This window comes from Bolinopsis microptera, chromosome 6 (genome assembly GCF_026151205.1).
Source record: "Bolinopsis microptera isolate Bmic1 chromosome 6, MBARI_Bmic_1.0, whole genome shotgun sequence".
Lineage (NCBI taxonomy): Eukaryota > Metazoa > Ctenophora > Tentaculata > Lobata > Bolinopsidae > Bolinopsis > Bolinopsis microptera.
This window is the reverse complement of record NC_087077.1, coordinates 11,169,851-11,189,562: the sequence shown is the minus strand read 5'-3', so window position 1 is coordinate 11,189,562 and position 19,712 is coordinate 11,169,851. Positions and strand designations below refer to the sequence as shown.

Sequence of the window (19,712 nt, the reverse complement as noted above, 5' to 3'; positions counted from 1 at the left end):
ATCTTAAGGAAGGATCATTCATACATATTATATTACGTAAGCCAAACCTAGGGGGGGGTGGAAAAGCAGTGTTACTTCTACACAATATCTGCGTAAAGTGGCGTATGGAGGGGGAATCTGGACTACCTAATATGTAAACGATCCCTAGACCCTAACACGACCTCGCTATATTTTGTCAATATTCCAAGAATAAGGTAACAGAAATTTGAAGGAATAAAACATCGTTTTAGATCATTCGTCACTATATATAATATGTATGTGTCGAGAAATTTATTACTAGCGAATGTTTTGATCAGTTCAATTTTACCTAGCCAGAACAACATAATGTAACAAGGTTTGTCTTGGCGTATTGCCAAATATTGTGACGTAAAAAGTAAAATGTACATTAAGTCACCACCTTGAAGAGCCTAGATCTTTGTAAAGTGTCGAGCAACATCTGATAATTTAGACCTCTCATAAATCAGTGCTATTTATAGTATCTGTTTCAGCAGAGTAACCTTTGTCAAGCGTAGAACTATATTTAAGCCTGGCCTCTGTGCGGTATTTTATTTGACGTCACTCAGTCTTATCCTGATTTAAAGTGATAACGAATTAAACGGAACTGAATAACCTAAAAATAGAAATTAAGACTCAAATAGATACTTATTATCGCTACTCAGGTTTAGTGTTCCCAGTGTCATGGGTCATTTGAAATCACGCGTCATGTAACAGAAAGAATACAATGACGTCAGAGATACGAGTTTAAGAAGCAACAAGTCAAAAGGAGGGAAAACTCCACACCCACCACCAAATGAGAGCCCATATGACCCCTCTAGGGTGTAACTAGGTGTTACTAGGTGTTACTAGGGTGTTACCTGGTGTAATACCAGGGCCCAGTAGAAGTTAACCCAACACGTGGTGATGGGTGTGTGGTCGACAATCTTTTGACATTGTTTGCGTACGGCGCGGAGGGATGTGATTTTATGCAGCGTTAAAAAATTTGACTCATTTCACAGATGGTGTACAATCTTCTTTCAGCTCAAGTCATTAATACATTGCATTTTCTGAGAGGGGTGGGACATTATTTTAGGGAGCTTTGAGTTAATTTGTATCTTAGACCACAAGTGGTGTCATTGTGTGTCAGCTCAAATATTCAACAGATGTTTTAATAAATGATAAAAGCAGGGATAAAAGCCGATAATTTTTCAGGAAAGCATCAATGCAGTACAGAGGCGCCCACATTTTGTATCCTTCTTTTCAATTTTTGGAAAAAAAGGTCAACTACTGGAAAGTGGGCACCTCAGTAACTGCTCTAACAGCTCTGTCCAGAGCCGGGATATTTAACAAGATCACTAAGTTGCTCATGCCCAAACTACTAATTACTTTTATGCTCGAATAAGTTAAGTTTTATCCGTTTTTATAGAGGTAACTTTGATTTGATATTTCATATTTGAAACAGTATTTGAGTACAATCATACGTTTGGCTAACGGATAAAACTAACGATATTAAATACACTAGTAAATCAATTCTGGACAGTTCATTAAAATATCGAAAGAATGCAAAGTTTAAACTCAACATTGACAGAGAAAAGAATAATAATTACGTACATAAAAATCAACTATCACTGCAGTCTACCTTACACTTTTTCCTTTTAAACCAGAGACTCAGAGAGGTTAATAGATTCCATTTGCGATCAAATTCTTTTTGACAACGAGCCAAGGCCCAAGGTTTTCGTTGAGAAAGTGAAAACTCCACCTTTGCTGAAAGCGTGAAAATTCTGCCTTAGTTGAGATCATAAAAAATCCACCTTTGTTGAGGGCGTAAAAACTCTGCCTTTGTTGAGAGCGTGAAAACTACGCCTTTGTTGAGTGCGTGAAAACTCCGCCTTTGTTGAGAGCGTGACAACTCTGCCTTTGTTGAACGAAATTGGCGACTTCCACATAACCCTTTGTTTGTGAAAACTCCGCCTTTATTGAGTGTGAAAACTCCGCCGCCTTTAACTTTGTTAATAGTGTGAAAACTCCGCCTTTGCTGAGAGTGTGAACACTCTGCCTTTGTTGAAAGCGTGAAAACTCCGCCTTTGTTGAGAGCGTAAACACTCCGCCTTTGTTGAGAGCGTGAAAACTCCGTCTTTGCTGAGAGCGTGAAAACTCCGCCTTTGTTGACAGCGTGAAAACTCCACCTTAGCAAACTGCATGAAAACTCTGCCTTTGTTGAGAGCGTGAAAACTCCGTCTTCGTTGAGAGCGTGAAAACTCCGCCTTAGCAAAGTGCATGATAACTTCGCCTTTGTTGAGAGCGTGAAAACTCCGCCTTTGTTGAGAGCGTGAAAACTCCGCCTTTGTTGTGAGCGTGAAAACTCCGCCTTTGTTGAGTGTGAAAACTCCGCCTTTGTTGAGAGCGTGAAAACTCCGCCTTAGCAAAGTGCATGATAACTTCGCCTTTGTTGAGAGCGTGAATACTCCGCCTTCGGAGCGTGAAAACTCCGCCTTTGTTGAGAGCGTGAAAACTCCGCCTTTGTTGACAGCGTGAAAACTCCACCTTAGCAAACTGCATGAAAACTCCGCCTTTTTTAAGAGCGTGAAAACTCCGCCTTTGTTGAAAGCGTGAAAACTCCGCCTTTGTTGAGAGCGTGAAAACTCCGTCTTTGTTGAGAGCGTGAAAACTCCGCCTTTGTTGAGTGTGAAAACTTCGCCTTTGTTGAGAGCGTGAAAACTCCGCCTTAGCAAAGTGCATGATAACTTCGCCTTTGTTGAGAGCGTGAAAACTCCGCCTTGATTGAGAGCGTGAAAACTCCGCCTTGATTGAGAGTGTGAAAACTCCGCCTTTGTTGAGAGCGTGAAAACTCCGCCTTTGTTGAGTGTGAAAACTCCGCCTTTGTTGAGAGCGTGAAAACTCCGCCTTTATTGAGAGTGTGAAAACTCCGCCTTTGTTGAGAGCGTGAAAACTCCGCCTTTGCTGAGTGCGTGATAACTCCTCCTTTGTTGAGAGCGTGAAAACTCTGCCTTTGTGCGTGAGAGCTCGGTCCCTCCTGCCTTCGTGCATGGGAGCTTGGTCCCTCCTCCCTTCGTTCATAGGAGATACCGAGCTCAGTCTCTCCCTTTGTGGGTGGGGGTCGGGATCTCCCTTCGAGCGATAAATCCAGTTTCTCCTTAAATTCGTTTTCTCCCAATTTGAGCGTGGGAGCTTGGTTAGTTCATTGGTGGATCTCCTACAGAAGCAAAATCAGTATAATTTACGTTCAATATTAAACTGAATTGGCATAATATCTCCGTCTCTCTTTGAGATTGGGAACTCAATATCTCTTCGGACCTGCAGAGAACACGTCTTTAAAAAAATAGAAGATGAGAAAGTGCAAGACAGTCTCATCTTCATTTCTGCACATAGGACATGCACTGGTCCTTGATTTGCAAATTTGCTATGTACCTAGGTGTTTGTTTAGACCACCATAGGGTGCACCGCAATTATCTTTAGATAAACGTCTCTGGAGACTTTGGAACACGCCTTTGTCGGTTTTTCGTTTGCATCAAGTGGCGTGAAAACTCTGCCTTTGTTGAACGAAATTGGCGACTCCCACAAAACTCTTCGTTCGAGTACCCATAGAAAACACCTCTTTTAAATGGTTTTTAATACTTTCAACACTACTATATAGTGTGAAGACACCACCTTTGTTAAGAGCGTGAATACTCTGCCTTTGTCCAGACTCCAGAGCGTGAAAACTCTGCCTTTGTTGAGAGCGTAAAAACTCCGCCTTTGTCCAGAGCGTGAAAACTCCGCCTTTGTCCACAGCGTGAAAACTGCGCCTTTGCTGAGTGCGTGAAAACTGCGCCTTTGTTGAGAGCGTGAAAACTGCGCCTTTATTGAGAGCGTGAAAACTGCGCCTTTGTTGAGAACGTGAAAACTGCGCCTTTGTTGAGAGCGTGAAAACTGCGCCTTTGCTGAGTGCGTGAAAACTGCGCCTTTGTTGAGAGCGTGAAAACTGCGCCTTTGTTGAGAGCGTGAAAACTGCGCCTTTGCTGAGTGCGTGAAAACTCCGCATTTGCTGAGTGCGTGAAAACTGCACCTTTGTTGAGAGCGTGAAAACTGCGCCTTTGTTGAGAGCGTGAAAACTCCGCCTTTGTTGAGAGCGTGAAAACTCTGCCTTTGTTGAGAGCGTGAAAACTCCGCCTTTTTCCACAGCGTGAAAACTCCGCCTTTGCTGAGTGCGTGAAAACTGCGCCTTTGTTGAGAGCGTGAAAACTGCGCCTTTGTTGAGAGCGTGAAAACTCCGCCTTTGTTGAGAGCGTGAAAACTCTGCCTTTGTTGAGAGCGTGAAAACTCCGCCTTTGTTGAGAGCGTGAAAACTCTGCCTTTGTTGAGAGCGTGAAAACTCCGCCTTTGTCCACAGCGTGAAAACTGCGCCTTTGTTGAGTGCGTGAAAACTCTGCCTTTGTTGAGAGCGTGAAAACTGCGCCTTTGTTGAGTGTGAAAACTCCGCCTTTGTTAAGAGCATGAAAACTCCGCCTTTGCTGAGTGCGTGGGAGCTTGGTCCCTCCTCCTTTTGTGCATGGGAGCTCGGTCCATCCTGCCTTCGTGCGTGAGAGCTTGGTCCATCCTGCCTTCGTGCGTGGGAGCTTGGTCCCTCCTCCCTTTGTGCATGGGAGCTCGGTCCCTCCTGATTTCGTGCATGGGAGCTCGGTCCCTCCTCCCTTCGTTCATAGGAGATTCCGAGCTCAGTCTCTCCCTTCGTGGGTGGGAGTTGGTATCTCCCTAAGAGCGATAAATTCAGTTTCTCCATAAATTCGTTTTCTCCCTATTTGAGCGTCGAATCTGGCCATGGCAATCTTTGCGACCAGATTCGACAGTGTCTGATAATAATGTCAAACCACCTTCATTTTTGATTTACGTGTCTCTGTGGGTCTCGACTCTCGATAACTCAGTTTATTGGTGGGTCTCCTGCAGAAGCATGATACCATGGTTGGTATCATCTACGATACTGTGGTTTGGCTGTTCTTCGTTTGCATCAAGTACGGGTTCAATCTGAAATATAACACAATTATTTTAAACTGGAGTAATATCTAGCTTGAGAGTTGAAAGAAGGTTGTGACATAAATAAAGTTTTGAATTTCAATTTACCATATAGACAGTAATCAATCAATTGAATAACCATTTTTTTTTCGAATGATAAATACCTCCGAGCGCAGGGGCTTGGTATCTACCTCCGAGCGCGGGGGCTCAGAAACTTCCTCTGATTGAGGGGGCTCAGAAACTTCCTCCGAACGCAGGGGCTTGGTAACTTCCTCCGAGCACAGGGGCTCGGTAACTTCCTCCGAGTGAGGGGGCTCACCACAGTATTGTAGATGATACCGACCATGGCCATGGTCGGTATCATCTACGATACTGTGGTTTAGCTGTTCTTTGCTTGCATCAAACGTAGGTTCGGTCTGAAATATAACGGAATTGTTTTAAACAGGAGTAATATCTAGCTTGAGAGACGAGTTGAAAGATGGTTGTGACATAAATATAATTTTTCAATACTAATTTACTATAATATCTAGTATCTACAGTACTCAATCAATTGAATAACCATTTTATCGAATGATACATTTTTGCATTAGAATTTGATAGATACTATTGTAAGTGAATAAGTTAAAAGAGAAGCCACAAAAGCAATTTTTGTATCCAACTAAACTTACTTCCTGTTCTTCTTCACTTTCACATTCTTCCTCACTTTCACATTCTTCCTCATCATCAGAATGTTCCAGCACGAGTGCCTCATCTTCTGATTCGGTCAAACTGGCGGGGGACTGAGCACCTGACCCTCCCCAATCCGGCGGGTAGGTCCACATCTCGTCAACTCTTCTCTTCTTCTCGCGCCTCCTCCTTAGCCACGTGCACTTGTGTAACTCCGCCTCCGTTTTGCACGGTCTGTCAGCCAAAAGACGTTCCATTGCTTCTCCACCTAAATCTTTGAGTTCAGCTTGGAGTATGGTGGACTCGTATGCTAATCGGTAAGCTTGCTTTATCTGTTCAGGACTTAGCATACTCCTAGAAGTTAGAGCGTACCGTGTTAAGGTTACATAATATTGTAACCTTAACACGAGGCCGCTTCATTAAAAGAGATACACTTTTAATGATAATTAAAATAAGATAACAGTCTGCAAGTAGAACAATGAAACCCAAAAATTGAAATTCAGACGCACATAAAAAGGTATATTATTCTAATCTTATATTCATCACAATCACATATATAATATGCCGTAAAATTTATCTTCACTCACTAAAGAAATATTACGTCAGAGTCTAAGAAGCAACAAGTCAAAAGGAAGGGAAACTCCACCCCCAGCACCAAATGGGAGCCCACGTGACCCCTCTAGGGTGTTACCTGGTGTTACTAGGTGTTACTAGGGTGTTGCCTGGTGTTACTAGGTGTTACTGGTGTAATACCAGGGCCCAGGAGAGGTAGACCCAACACGTGGTGCTGGGTGTGTGGTCGACAATCTTTTGACATTGTTTTTAAGAGAAATTATGACGCCGACGCAACGGCCCGGCCCGGGCGTCGCGTACTGACTACTGAGAGCTTGAGGGATGTGATTTTAAGGAGCATTTATAAAATTTAACTGGGTGAATGATATTTCATAGTTGGTGTCATCGTCTTTCACCTCAAATCATTTATAAACTTTCCAAAATGAAGTTGAAGATGTTCGAAAATTTTAGAAGCCTATCATGATAGTGCAACTATCAATGCAGTAAGTTACGGGGTCCCACATTTGTTGGCCATGCTATTATACTTAAGTTTTTAAAGAAAAATTTCAACTTGTAGAAAGTGGATACCCCGTCACAGCTATATAACAGCTCTGTCCAGAGCCAAAACACTTTACCAGAAAATTAAATTATCCGTTAAGTCTACTTAAATTACATTTTTTTGAGATTTTGTATGTACATTATTACATTAATTTAGCATCGTCTATTAGAAAAGTGCGGGTGGTAAATTTTGTCAATGATTTCTAAACAGTTCCATTTTCTTGCGTCAAAACTACAAATGCACATTTTGCTAACAGATAAAACTAAAGGTATTTGATATAATTATAAACTTAATCAGAACCAAAAATATTTCATCCCAATAAAGATTGTATTCTTTAGCTAAGAAAAATATGTTACAGATTACCAGCTTCATTTCCAATTAGAATGTTTGCGATTGAAACCATGATTTTTTCCACTTGTCTCAATTCACCCCAAAGTGGTGACCTATGTATTATTTTGATTGGATACCAGTCTTTTTCAACGTCCAGCAGTGGTCATGGTTATATCTATCGCAATCCTCTCCTTAGAAACAAATCTTAGTTACGAATATTTTTTCAGGCTTTTAAATTACCTTTGAAAGGTCTTAATATTTTATATCAGATAGAAAGGAATTTTGGATTATCAAAAAATAATGGCTTGAAAAATCCCGAATCAAATCTTCATTTTCATATTGAGAATAGTTTTATAGATCAAAAATTGGTAACACATGCAGAGTCTATTATTGAGTTCCTCTAAAACGTTTGAGGGCTCTATCAGCAATCCAGCTTGTAGCACTCTTTCTCTTAACCTCCTTCTCCAACTCCTCCAGCACCTTCTTATCTACAACCACAGTCCTAACTTCTACTCCGGCACACTAAGATATATCATTGGTAGATTTATAATGAAAATAGTGTCATACAAGAATCTAGTAAGTAAATAATAACATGACTCAATGAGCTCTAATTTGGAGATATATGGACTATTGTATAATACATTATATGGTTGACCTTAAGTCATTAAATTGCCTTATATCAATTAAGCCTCGCGTTATTCTAAAACTATACATGCACTAGATTCGTAAGACTGCGATTAATTTCACTAACTGATAAACTAAACTATAAGTAACCACTCCCTCTGATATTAGGACTATAACAGAGGGACATGTCGGTACCTAGACTTAAATGTGACTGAACTAACAAAAATAATAGTTACAAAAATGGATTTCATAAATCTTGCCTGGTCATCCGCTTCCTCCCCTTGATTGTTCTCCTCCTCCCCATCCTCCTTCTTCTCCTGATAATCGTTCTCCTTACCTGAATTATAGTTGAATTATATAATTGAATTATAAAATTGGATCAATAAATTTCATATTATTTAACATCAAAATTACTCTATATGAAACTACATCAACATACCATTCTCACCTAGCCACACATCAACACCCTCTGAATCACTACCGTAAAACGGCCAAGCTGCTGCCATTGTCTCCGTTACAACCGTCAGGACAATTGCTTGCTTTATAGGGTCAACCGGATTCTGTGCAGATTCTATACGTCTTGACAAATAGTCTAAGTTGGATTGGTGTGCTCCTGCAGAAAAACTGCAAGCTACGTATGCTGTTGGATCTGGCCGGTGAGTTTCCCGAACCAGCATGTTTAGCACTGAAGACTCGGCCTGTGAGAGTGGTAGTACCAGAGCTTTGTTCTGAAGTCTGGAGATCATAGGCGATCTTCCTAGGTCTTTTAGAAGCTTATACAGCGATTCTAGCTCCCGGCTGCCAACTTGAGCAACGTCGTTAATGTCGTGAATAAATGTCATGATGTCATCGAATGACGAATACTCTATGAGAGGTTGTTTGTTAGTGAATCATCGTGAGTCATGGTAACTATTTTGTATAGAAACAGTATGATAATATCAAAAAATTAACTTCATTTCAATATTGTTGTATTGATATTGAAATTTTAACGTAAGCGATGATCTCAAATATTTTACTTGCGTTTGTCAAGAAGAGTAGTATATTATAATAAACATATTTATACGAAGTTAATAAAACACATTCTAGATGAATTATTTAAAATTTTACCAATGTTTTGATCGTACAACGAGAGAACACAATAAATAAAGTATCAAATCTTTGGTCAAATATTCAACCTCTATAAAAAAACTTGTACCTGCTCAAAATTCAAAATCATTGCCCAATAGAAAGTTTCTGTAAAAATTACACAAAAACACAACCAGAAAGTGCACTTCGACTAAACCTTAATAATATCACATGGACTATTATATATATACCTTAGGGGTCGTTCACATACTACGTAATCAATATTTTAGCAATTTTTACGTAATATGCGAACGACCCCTTAAGCTAGATTTGACATGCTAAACAATGTTCAGCATGTAAAATCTAGCTTAAGTGAACATACTGAGACATGCTTTAGAGTACATCACAACCAGCAATGTCTGCAAGTATTTTAATATTTAAGTGAGTCACCAAGGTGAAGAAAATCGCATATCAAAGTTTAAAACTTACTGCTTAAGTGACAAAAAACACTTTAATTTAATACAAATTTAGCACATAGTCTGTAGTTAAACATGAGAATATAAAACTTTTAAAAAATCTTTAACTAAGAATAAAAAGAGTCAAATCTTTCTAAACCTATGATATGCGGTTGCATCTTGGTTCTGTAATCAAGAAGACTCAAACTGTAATACAGCGAATTCATGGACGTGAGCAATGAAGGTGAGTTAAAGGTGATCCATATTTTTGAAAAAAACTGGTCTAGTATCACTCGAGTGCTAAACTGCGAGTGGCAATAGTTCACCCATACGGTTATGGGAGAATTTTAGTAAAAATGTGGATCGCCTCACTCCCATTGGAGTCACGCCTACTATAACACTCCTCAATCAGAGTATACGGGTACATACCAAAATATGTTAATATCGATTTGATATTGAAGTTTTTTTTGTTCAAAACCTAGTGCAGAAATTTCGGAAATACTGCACTGAGGAATTTGGTTACATATATCACACCATTCGTTTGATAACCAACCAGGCACCAGCATTGAAATCTGACTCTGCGTTTTAAATACGATACATGATATATCTACCATTAAGGTAAACGTATCAACTCAGTGTTTGTAGAAATGCGACAGTCTTTTATAAACCCTACTTTTAAACGTCTGTAAATCCTAGTAATCAGAGTTCTATTCACATGATTACAAACAGTTGAGGGTCGAATATTCTCATGAGTCCCTTCAAAAAGTACTGAGTACCAGGTCGTCTCTGGAAACGACCAAGTACCCAATCTGTGGATGTCTGTTTCTTGGGAACTAGTTTAGCGAGAAGAGTAGATTGAGCGGGGGATATGTTCGGACCTGCACACCTCAGAACTTCAATCATGGCTGGCTTTCCTAGATCTGTCAGTTCAGTCTGGAGAGCCTTAGTCTGAAATTAGCTTCGGTTAGTAATGCAATTAATACTTATACTAGCAATCATGAGAAACTATACTAACCTTATAAACAATAAACAGGGATATGTTTTAGCTGGACACTGAAATTGATAATGATCAACTGAAGAATGATTGATAATCTGAAGTAGAATAATAAGTAGAATATTAGCAAAATCTTAAAAAATGTAGTGCAGCATTACAGCTGGATGTGTATCAACAAGTTTAGTCCGCGGAAAGTAGTAGTATAATATCAGTCTGAAATATAATATCAGTATTCAGTAAGACCTAGTTTGTTGTATCAGTGTTGAGTCTTAGCATGTCAGAGTTTCTTTGATTTGTTCAGAGTTGGTTCAGTTTAGCGGTGTAAGCCGCTGCTATCGAGCCTATTAAATATACTATAAGTGTTAAAAGAGTGTTAAGTAAATGTACAATTTAAACGTTATAAACACTTGTTTAAGAGTTACAGGCTCCAAAATTTATTCAAAATTTGTGTTTGATTTCAGATTTAACACATTGAAATGGACAGTAAAAAACAGCACAATTTGTGAACTTAAGTTTTAATAACAAGCTCTTTTAAAATTGTTAACTTAATTACCTCTTTGGCTACCTCTGTATCAGTCCCACATCTATTCGAACTCCTCCTTTATCTGCCATTGTGCTATAACTTCAAGATTACTGTGATTAGAAATATGTCTCAGACAAATTATGAGGTTAAAAAGTAACAAATTTCGAATCTTTTCGTTCTTCAGGAATCAAGATATTGTAAATAATACGAGGCTAATAAAATAAACCATGTCTCTGATGATCTACTGATATTAGTGCAACATACTAACAATGGAACATCAGTATACTTTGATTCTTCTTTTAGATGAAAGCAATGATAGTCAGAGTCGTGTGAAACGATCATAATTTCCAAAACTAGAGAACACAAACTTTGTAATAAGTTAATCTCAGTATTATAGGTATTCAAATAGTTATACAAAAGTGACATTACATTGCACAATCTCAAGTAATAATTTAGGCCTCAGACAAAGTGCGATTCTAAGTGAAATGAGTTGATCCACCATTACGATTACAGAGAATCCTCCTCTGACATCAGAACATTCTTCTCTAACACTATGCAATGATCTTCTTAAACAATGCATTAACCTGAAAACAAAGTGATGATAATTCGAACGGGAATGGGCTTTATTTGACCTCTTATATTTTAGATAGCTAAAAAATAGAATTTACTACAGTGCAGAAATGATTGTTAAAAAGTTAATTTTCGAATAGATTTGCTTACCGGTTCAGTTTTAGCATACTTTGGGGCACCTCCGGCTGTCTGGTTGACAAGGGTTTCACGGATTACAAGTTGAGTCCATTTGTGCCTTGAAGCGAAGGTTGCACCTCCAATGGCTGTAGCCATGACTACAAAACCGAACATGCTCTTCTTCTTGAAATTCTCTTTTGCAGCATCTTTATCACCTCCACCATGTCCACCCATATTTCTATTGGTCTAAAATAAATTGGTTAGTAAAATTAATGAATAGTTGACTGGCAGGGACTGATTTGGCGAAAAAACCAAATCAACATTCAAGTTATAACCACATATTGTATAGGTGCTGATATTATAGTAAACATTTTTTAAAAGTAAAACAAAATTTAAATTTTATTGCCATTACAATGAATAATGATATGATAATAAATATAAGTAGACATCCGATAATAAGCTTGTTAGGTCCAGTACAACCTAAGATGTCGCCCAACTAACAAAATAAAAAGAGCTAGCATGTGCATAGTTCTTCAAACGCGCATACTTAGGCTGTACGGAAATAGCTATAATATAATTATACGTCATATTAAAAACTCAACATAAATTTGATTAAATTTTAAAGAATATCAGCAGTCAGAACTGATTGGCAGAACACAGTATATTAAAAGAATTTATTTATTTATGGATCTATATTTAGATATGGAATCATAGGCTATTTTCAAGATAGTTACAATGTCAGAAAATGGCAGTCTGACTTAGGAAAACAATATAATATATATAAAGAAAGAATTGTTGATTTGACAAGTGTCTTGTATTCATTTCGGGATCGTTGTCATTTCAGACCTCTCCCTAGCATACACTAATCACCTTGAAAATTTACTATCTTGTGAAAAAGTAAGCTGATGGTTCAAGCCATATTCTGATGGACTTTTGACATGTTCATGTGATTGTATGCCAATCTTCAGATTAATTTTGAATGGCGAGAGCCCGTGGATAAAATTTTTGAGGGGTGGTATCATGTGGCTGTAGTTATAATAATAATAATAATAATTCTATACTGTTACATAATTTAAAATTATGGCCCCTTATTGTGGGCAGAGTATGTGTCTTTATTTAAGTGTCCTGATTTAAAAATCATCTGAGTGACTGCATTGAAATAATTTAAGGAGAGAACCATAAAAACGTTAAAACAAAAGGAGTAACAACTAGAACATACTTATATTAATATTAACATTAGAACAAAATACAGTCACCTAATTCTCTTCTCCTACGGTTGAGTATAGAGGAACCATCTTTGGCGTGTATTAGGGACTTAGACCATTACAAATACCCTGCTGTAAGTTTGCAAGGTATGTGGACTAAGTGGGCCGAGAGTACTCGACTTGGAAGTGGGTGTTGAGAATTCTCAACTAAACTAGAAGATAATGATGTCCAGAAGATGAGGCAGTAGATGGAGTAGTAAAGGAGTAGTAGAGGCTGAAGGGGGAGTGATGTCATAAGGAGATGTAGGACATGAAGGGGGATGGAGGTGAAGGAGCACTATAAGTATAAGTATCAATTCTATGATAGTTCATCGATGGCGATCTGTGCTAAAGATCGGAAGGCAGTGATGCTGCCATCACTACCATCTCTTAAGATAGACCAGCATGGTTGGTCACTAGTGGAGTGCTCTTGAATGGTTTCTCTGTAGGAACAGCGGTACAGTGGACAAGAGAAGATTCGATGGTAATTGTTGTCCAACATCTGACAATTCGGACACTGAGGGTCGCAGTTGTTGGCAACCCTTGCCTTGAATGCTGTGAAGGTGATGTCATGGCATTACTTTAGTGTCTGTGCTCCTGCTTGAATAGCGAGGAAACAACTTTTTGCTCCTCTTATCGATATTATCCAGTATCTCACCCGGATTAATTCTAGGGTTCAGTAGGAGATGTTTATTCCACGTGAAGTCCATTTAAAGCGGGTTATTTCGTCTTTTGAGTAGCTGACAACACCGTTGTGGACACTAGTCAGAAGGTCTATTCTGCTTCTGTTGAGCTCGTTGGACCCCCTTGTCCACGTTAGGAACTTACGTATCTCATCAATATGGTGCTGATATCGATGGGCCTTTGCCTCCTCTAGCTGTAAGATGAGTCCTTGCATAAATGGGTCACTTGTAAGTGCTTTTATTATAAATTTTATGGTGATCATCTTGTAGGATATCTCAAGGGGTGGAATTCCAAGCGCGACAGATGTCAAATCTTTGGGAGGATGGTGAGTGGATCCACTTATTTTCAAGAGGACCCTGGCATAGAAGTCTTTGAAAGTGTCTAGGTTATCTTTTAGCCATATTGGAGCAGCATGGCATATAGAAGTTTTGTGAGTACTACTGTTTTGAAGAGCATTTTGAGTGAGCTTGCATTCAGGCCTCTGTGGCGGGTGGAGTTTTGAGTGATCCTGTACCAGGCAAACCAGCATTGTTTCAATTTAAATTTTGCGTGACTCTTGAAGGTAAGTTTGTCGTCTATCCTCAGTCCAAGAACAGTTGATTGACATGTATATGTTATGGGTCTATTGCCGATAATGAGTGGTCCAAAGGCTGTGACATCAGGTGCAGATGAGGATGTTGGTGTGATCATAATACACTCGGTCTTGTTTTTGTCGCAGTTTGGGATAAGTTTCCACTTACTGCACCAGACATGAAGGTACTTGCACATCAACTGCATAATTCGATGAGCACATATAGGATCTATGTGAGAGACTGCTATGCTTCCATCATCAGCATATTTGAAGAGGCTTGAGTTAGAGCTGCATTCCAGTGGGAGCTGGTCCTTGCATAACATATCCGAGATGTAGAGGATAAATAGCAGGGGTGCAAGGACAGAGCCTTGGGGAAGCCCAAACCATCCACATGAGCGTTGAAATCCGAGACTGTTGTTAACCCTCAGCCGTACTTTGCGGGATAACAGGAAGTTATTTATTATCCGCAAAATGTTCCCTTGTATTTGGTATTTGCTGAGCTTGAAAATCAGGCCTTTCACCCATACACTATCAAATGCTTTGCTAAAATCGATGCATAGTAGGAAAGTAGTGAGTTTTTTCCTCTTGCATTCATCTAGAGTAGCTACTAATTTATAAAGATACCTTGCAGTATTTCTTTGAGGTCTAAAGCCTTCTTGCTCTTCGTCGAGTAAGCCCTCTAGTTCGCAATGGAGCTTTATTCTTCGTTCCAAGATCTTTTCTAGCAGCTTTCCAACATATGATGATATCGATATTGGTCTATAAGCAGAGGGGTTCATGTAGTTATCTTTCCCATCCTTTTTGATGAAAGTGACATTGGATACCTCCCAGACCCATACACCAGTCTCAAGGACAAGGTCATATAGTTTTGTTAGAATCCGAAGAGCTGACACAGGCAGATGTTTCAGGATTTTTGGGTGAAGATTATCAGTGTCAAAACTTTTGGCATTGCTATTTTGAGCCTTCAGTGCTAAAGTAACTTCCTCTAGACCTATTTTCCCATTCAGATGATCATTAATGATGTGATCTAATTGGTCGGTAGGGAACTGAGTCGATATAATGTTGTCATAGCAGCTATTGATTTCTTGTTCGAAGACATGATCAAAACTGCATCCATTCATGTGTTCACCCGAGAAGAATGATTTGTACAAGATGTTTTCTTTCTGAGTTCTGTCAGAGTGGAGGATACCACCATCCATAAGATTTCCCATGTACTCGTTAGGCTTATTGGTCAATGCCTTCTTATAATTTTTCCAGAATATTTGAGACTGAGCAACATTGAGATTTTCCAGTTATAGCTAGTGGTCTTCTGAACTCAAATATAAATTTTCATCCAGATTGGACGACAAATAGCGGAGATGAGTAAAAAAACTTTGTACCCATAATTTGACGTACACACCATATCATTTGAAAGATTTTAGCCAATGATATAATTCAAATATCAATATATCAGTAATTCGAAGAAGTCCAAAATTAGAAAGGGGGGGGGGGGTTGGAGAAAAAATAAATAACTTGGCATTACAACTCTGTCGAGTGGAAATGAAAGGTAAGGACCACTCAAGACATTTAAAGGTTGTCTAATTATGACTCAAATTGGCCTTTCGAATAGTTCACCTGACCCGACTTAGTTTATATAATAAGAAAGCGGTCGGTTGCTTTTCCTATTGGACAAAGATTGAGTTCTACAGAATTAAATCGTCGAATTAATCTGGCTTGCAACTATAACACAACCATATAACTTTTAACCTACGTAAAACAAGTCAATAAAACAAGTAATCAGTATCAAACAGCTGAGCTGATGCGTGCTAAAATTGTTTTTAAGCAATAATCAGCAACACTTATGACTTAGATCAGAGAACCGACGGAATTGCGTTAACAAATAGTAAATATGACTGGATTAGCACTCAATTTTGTCCGATAATATTTTAACATAACAATATGGCGCACGTTATATCTCCGCCAAAAGCACATCCAATTTGATACGTATGAAATATGTCTATAACTTCCTTGGTTGTGCACTAAGTTGGCATTCCTCGACCAAAATTGAACGGGGAATCGTTTAAGATCACTTTCGAGACACCTCGACAAAAGCTTCTCACGCTATTGTGCTTTTTATGGAGAAATACGTCAGTAGCGTTTTTTTAACGGGTGATACTCGTAAAATATTTGTTCCATAGCCGTCGACGAGTCCAACTCGGCGCGCGTCCTGGTATTGCTCTAACCAGAGCCCTCTCGCTTGCAGTAGCGCGCGACCGCCGTAGTACGCGTAGACACATGGCTATGTGAAGTCCTGGTAGGTTGTAAACCTACAAGCGTTTTTGAGCTTGTTATTCTCTTTCAAAAGTATTCCAAGTGATTTATATGTTTATATAAGTGCATATATTGACTCTGGATACATTGCAAAATAATTTTCCTCGATTCATGAAGTTTGAAAGAAGTTACAGCAATGCGCACAATTTGGTGAGCTTGTGTTTTTGGCGGAGATATAAATTACTGCGCCTAACAATATAAGCAAATAAATCAAGCAATGGTAACTGTCTAATTATAATGTGGCTAGAAACTCGGCTGCATCTCAGCAGACGACGTTTGGCGGTTAAATCAGGTATGATTAATCGTCTTCAAAAAGAAATTTGCAATCACTGTCAAAAGAATATTGAATTAAGGCTTCCCCACTTCGAATGCTTTTACTGTACTGAAATTCTCCATGCTAAATTAACATAAAAATTAACATATAAATGTAAGTTATTATAAATTTTAAACTACATGAAATAAAATACAAACAGTTCATGCTTGACGGATGTTACTCGACTAAATTTCTTTGAAGTAGCGCGCGCCGTTTTCTTCTCGAAATGCCCGATGGCAAGTGCTACGAAGTAGCGCGCGCCGGGCTTGATAATTAGCAATGGACAAGTTCATGCAAGTTGTACTTAAACGTAACGGCCTAATTTAAAGTCTCTAAACATAAAAAGTCAGCCTAAATGCAGTCAAATTTGCGATTAATCTGGTCCAGCGCCCATGCAGTGCAGTAAACCCCGCTTTTAAGTTTAAATGTACAACGTAAAGTCTAGTGGTGTAGGATGCTCCTAGGGCGAAAAACTGTAATACACTCTTCATTCTGCGTAATGACTGCTTTTCGGTTTGAATAATATGCATAAAATGTAAAATAAAAAATTGGCGCGCCGCGCATATTTTAATTGACGCGTCGCGCGCTTATTCAGTATTTTAACTGGTTTATACCGCACTGTAAAATCGAGCGCTACATAAACAACTAGTTATGTTGAATCCCTTATATATTTTTTTCCGTGAATTTTCAGATTTACTTCTCACTTTTTTGAATTTTACTTGGGGATCCAATGCTTTGTGTTTATAGACTCACCGATTGAAAATAATATTGATATGACTGCGAAGCTTAAGTATTACCCTGAAGCAATTATTACTTCGAAGAAATTTGCACAAGTTCTTTAAAACAATCTATACCAAATTATGGCAACATTTAAAACGAAACTTCGGTTTTCAGCATAAACATAGTTTTTCAGCAAAATATTGTAGGTTCCTAGCAAGTTCTCAACTTTCTGATGATATTTTGTAGAGATGGGTGATGATTCGATGTCATAAATTTTACTTTATTTTACTTTTACATAGATCGAAATGCATGGTCGATTGGTGCATAATTACGACCATGCAAAGTGTAAGCTGTCAATCTGCGATTAGTCATTTTAAAGCTGAACTTGAATATTTCATTTCCAATTTCCAAAACTAATATAACATTACAATACTTAAGTAGTCACTAGTTATTAGGGGCGTGGCCTTGAAGGGCCTTCTTTAGGCGTGTTTTAAATAAAAACATTCAGTTTGTGTATAATTATCCCATCCACTTAAACTATCCCATCCACTTAAACTTTTCTCACCCCCTCCCCCTCCTCCCCCCTAGAGCTTTGGAAGCTTTTAGGACATTACAAATTTGTACGGGCAATCCAAACCTCCCAACCAAGATTGAATGATCGCTTCCCTGCATCACTACATCGAGTAACATGTAGAACCTCATGATGACGATTCAGAAAAAAATTGTGCTAATAGAACAGTTTAATGTTTAATAGTTCAACTTTAGCAGTTTAAAGTGTGACATCAATATCAAATACCATCAATATCAAATACCATTAATTCAGTCATACACCAAATGGGCATTATATTTTATGAATTGTTTTACATCTTTTTATTCTGTAAAATGTGCTAAAATTAAATTTCTTGTTTCATTGATCAAATGGGTTATGAAATCAAGTCATTTTAAATACAAGTTTTTCGGTGGATGGCAAACACTGGCATAACATGGAGGGGTGTTTGTTTTAAAACATATAAGAGATATGAAAAGTTTCTTTTAGCAGGAGGTTTCAAAATACATGTGTAAATCGTCTTCAGCTAGGGATGATGTTGTGAAGGGGTGTTTTCTGTAACAGCTTCATTGATTCTCCCGTACACCAGCTCCTATTGTGTCTGGAGGTGCAAGACACCAGTTACCTGCAACTGAAAGAAGAGCTGGGTGGGGCAGACTCACATTCCTATCTAGATGAAGTGTTAACAAAAAGCAGCACACAAAAAGCATTCATTAGGAGAGTCGCATTTCTTTGGGGACAGAATGAATCTCTCCTGGACTTAGCCAACTAGAAAGACTAGAAAACAAAGACTCTACAAACATCTCAGGAAATAATAACACCTTAAAGAATAAAGAGATCCTGGACCCCGAAATCCACCACCTTTCTGTACTTTCAGAGGTACCAATGTGGCAGGAAACCAGGGCTCATACTGCCGCTGAGCTAAAGCAGTAGAGGAGATGGCGGCTTCTCTGGGATCTAACACATCCTGAAACAGACCAACACTATGTCCCAACGCACTGGTGTTGGGATGTCTGCCCCCGGTGCCTGCCCAGGTCAATAAAGCAGTCAAGCATCATGTATGTTAGGATGAGCATTCTCAACCAGCAGATGTGGGAACTCCCACAAAAGACCAAAACAGATCTAAAGAGACAATTAGCAAACTCGGAAAAATATACTCAAATTTGTTTATATAATTCAAAGCGTATGTTATTGCCCACGTTAAGGGACCTGTTAATAATTAATTAAATTATTAACTATTTTAGATTTAATAATAATAATTTAGCAGGAGCTTTCAAAATACATGTGTAAATCGTCTTCAGCTAGGGATGATGTTGTGAAGGGGTGATTATTATATATTATGATGGTGTCAATGATGAGGGGTGTGTGATGTGCAAGGGTGGAGTGGGGAGGATGGATGATGATGATGAAGATGATGATGGGAAAATGTTTTAAGTTTACATGACAATTTACAATAACATTCAAATTAAAAACTAGGCTTCTGAGGTAGATGAAAAGGAAATGCCAGATGGCCTGGTCTTTAGGGATGAAGCAATCTTAGGAAGGATGGGGTCCAAAAGTGAGCTACATAACAGCTCAGAGTAATACACCTAAATATTCAGCCTACCCTGCATTTTCATTTTTTGCTGTCAACTGTCAAGATTGGACTCATGTTGTCTTAGATACAAATCAGAGGTACAAATCCAGTTTTCTGAAAATGGGTATGCTTGGCCAAATATTGCTAAAAATTCAAATTTCACGAGTTTGGGGTATAATTTGTCATGGAGTTGTAGAGGGAGTTATGTGCCTCGCCAGGCTAAAGTAGTGGATGACCTTGCTGTACGGCAAGTTAAACAAGGATCTGAAACTACTAGGTTCCGTACAGACTCAACTCTGCACCCGT

At 38.8% G+C, this 19,712-nt stretch overlaps 2 protein-coding genes and 1 long non-coding RNA gene across 4 annotated transcripts; all 3 read right to left on the bottom strand.

Annotated features, from left to right (window-relative positions):
• Positions 1–4,109: 4,109 nt before the first annotated feature.
• LOC134816673 (high mobility group nucleosome-binding domain-containing protein 5-like) lies at positions 4,110–6,018 on the bottom strand. The gene is made up of 3 exons (XM_063825626.1): positions 5,655–6,018; positions 5,151–5,402; positions 4,110–4,998 (listed from the first exon to the last, which is right to left on the bottom strand). Exons 1-3 carry the CDS (start codon positions 6,000–6,002, stop codon positions 4,900–4,902), a joined length of 699 nt encoding a protein of 232 aa, XP_063681696.1. The 5' UTR covers positions 6,003–6,018; the 3' UTR covers positions 4,110–4,899.
• A 381-nt stretch (positions 6,019–6,399) lies between these two features.
• On the bottom strand, positions 6,400–8,578 carry LOC134816672 (uncharacterized). 2 transcript variants are annotated; one of them, XM_063825624.1, is made up of 3 exons: positions 8,157–8,578; positions 7,978–8,054; positions 6,400–7,615 (listed from the first exon to the last, which is right to left on the bottom strand). In XM_063825624.1, the coding sequence occupies exons 1-3, from the start codon at positions 8,557–8,559 to the stop codon at positions 7,481–7,483; spliced, it is 615 nt and encodes a 204-aa protein (XP_063681694.1). In that variant the 5' UTR covers positions 8,560–8,578; the 3' UTR covers positions 6,400–7,480. The 2 variants fall into 2 exon arrangements, with proteins under 2 accessions (XP_063681694.1, XP_063681695.1); XM_063825625.1 differs by having other exon boundaries at positions 8,166–8,578.
• A 219-nt stretch (positions 8,579–8,797) lies between these two features.
• Positions 8,798–11,694, bottom strand: LOC134816982 (uncharacterized). Its single transcript, XR_010160453.1, has 3 exons — positions 11,475–11,694; positions 10,785–11,338; positions 8,798–10,185 (listed from the first exon to the last, which is right to left on the bottom strand). It is a non-coding gene; the product is annotated as an uncharacterized LOC134816982 (long non-coding RNA).
• Positions 11,695–19,712: the final 8,018 nt, after the last annotated feature.

Excerpts from the sequence above, each read along its gene's own strand:
- LOC134816673 (XM_063825626.1), bottom strand. The coding sequence starts at position 6,002 with ATGCTAAGTCCTGAACAGATAAAGCAAGCTTACCGATTAGCATACGAG. Across the intron at positions 5,403-5,654 it reads AAAGTGAAGAAGAACAGGAA|ACCGAACCTACGTTTGATGC; the intron begins GTAAGTTTAGTT and ends GTTATATTTCAG. Across the intron at positions 4,999-5,150 it reads CCAAGCCCCTGCGCTCGGAG|ATTGAACCCGTACTTGATGC; the intron begins GTATTTATCATT and ends GTTATATTTCAG.
- LOC134816672 (XM_063825624.1), bottom strand. The coding sequence starts at position 8,559 with ATGACATTTATTCACGACATTAACGACGTTGCTCAAGTTGGCAGCCGG. Across the intron at positions 8,055-8,156 it reads TGTGTGGCTAGGTGAGAATG|GTAAGGAGAACGATTATCAG; the intron begins GTATGTTGATGT and ends ACTATAATTCAG. Across the intron at positions 7,616-7,977 it reads GGGAGGAAGCGGATGACCAG|TGTGCCGGAGTAGAAGTTAG; the intron begins GCAAGATTTATG and ends GATATATCTTAG.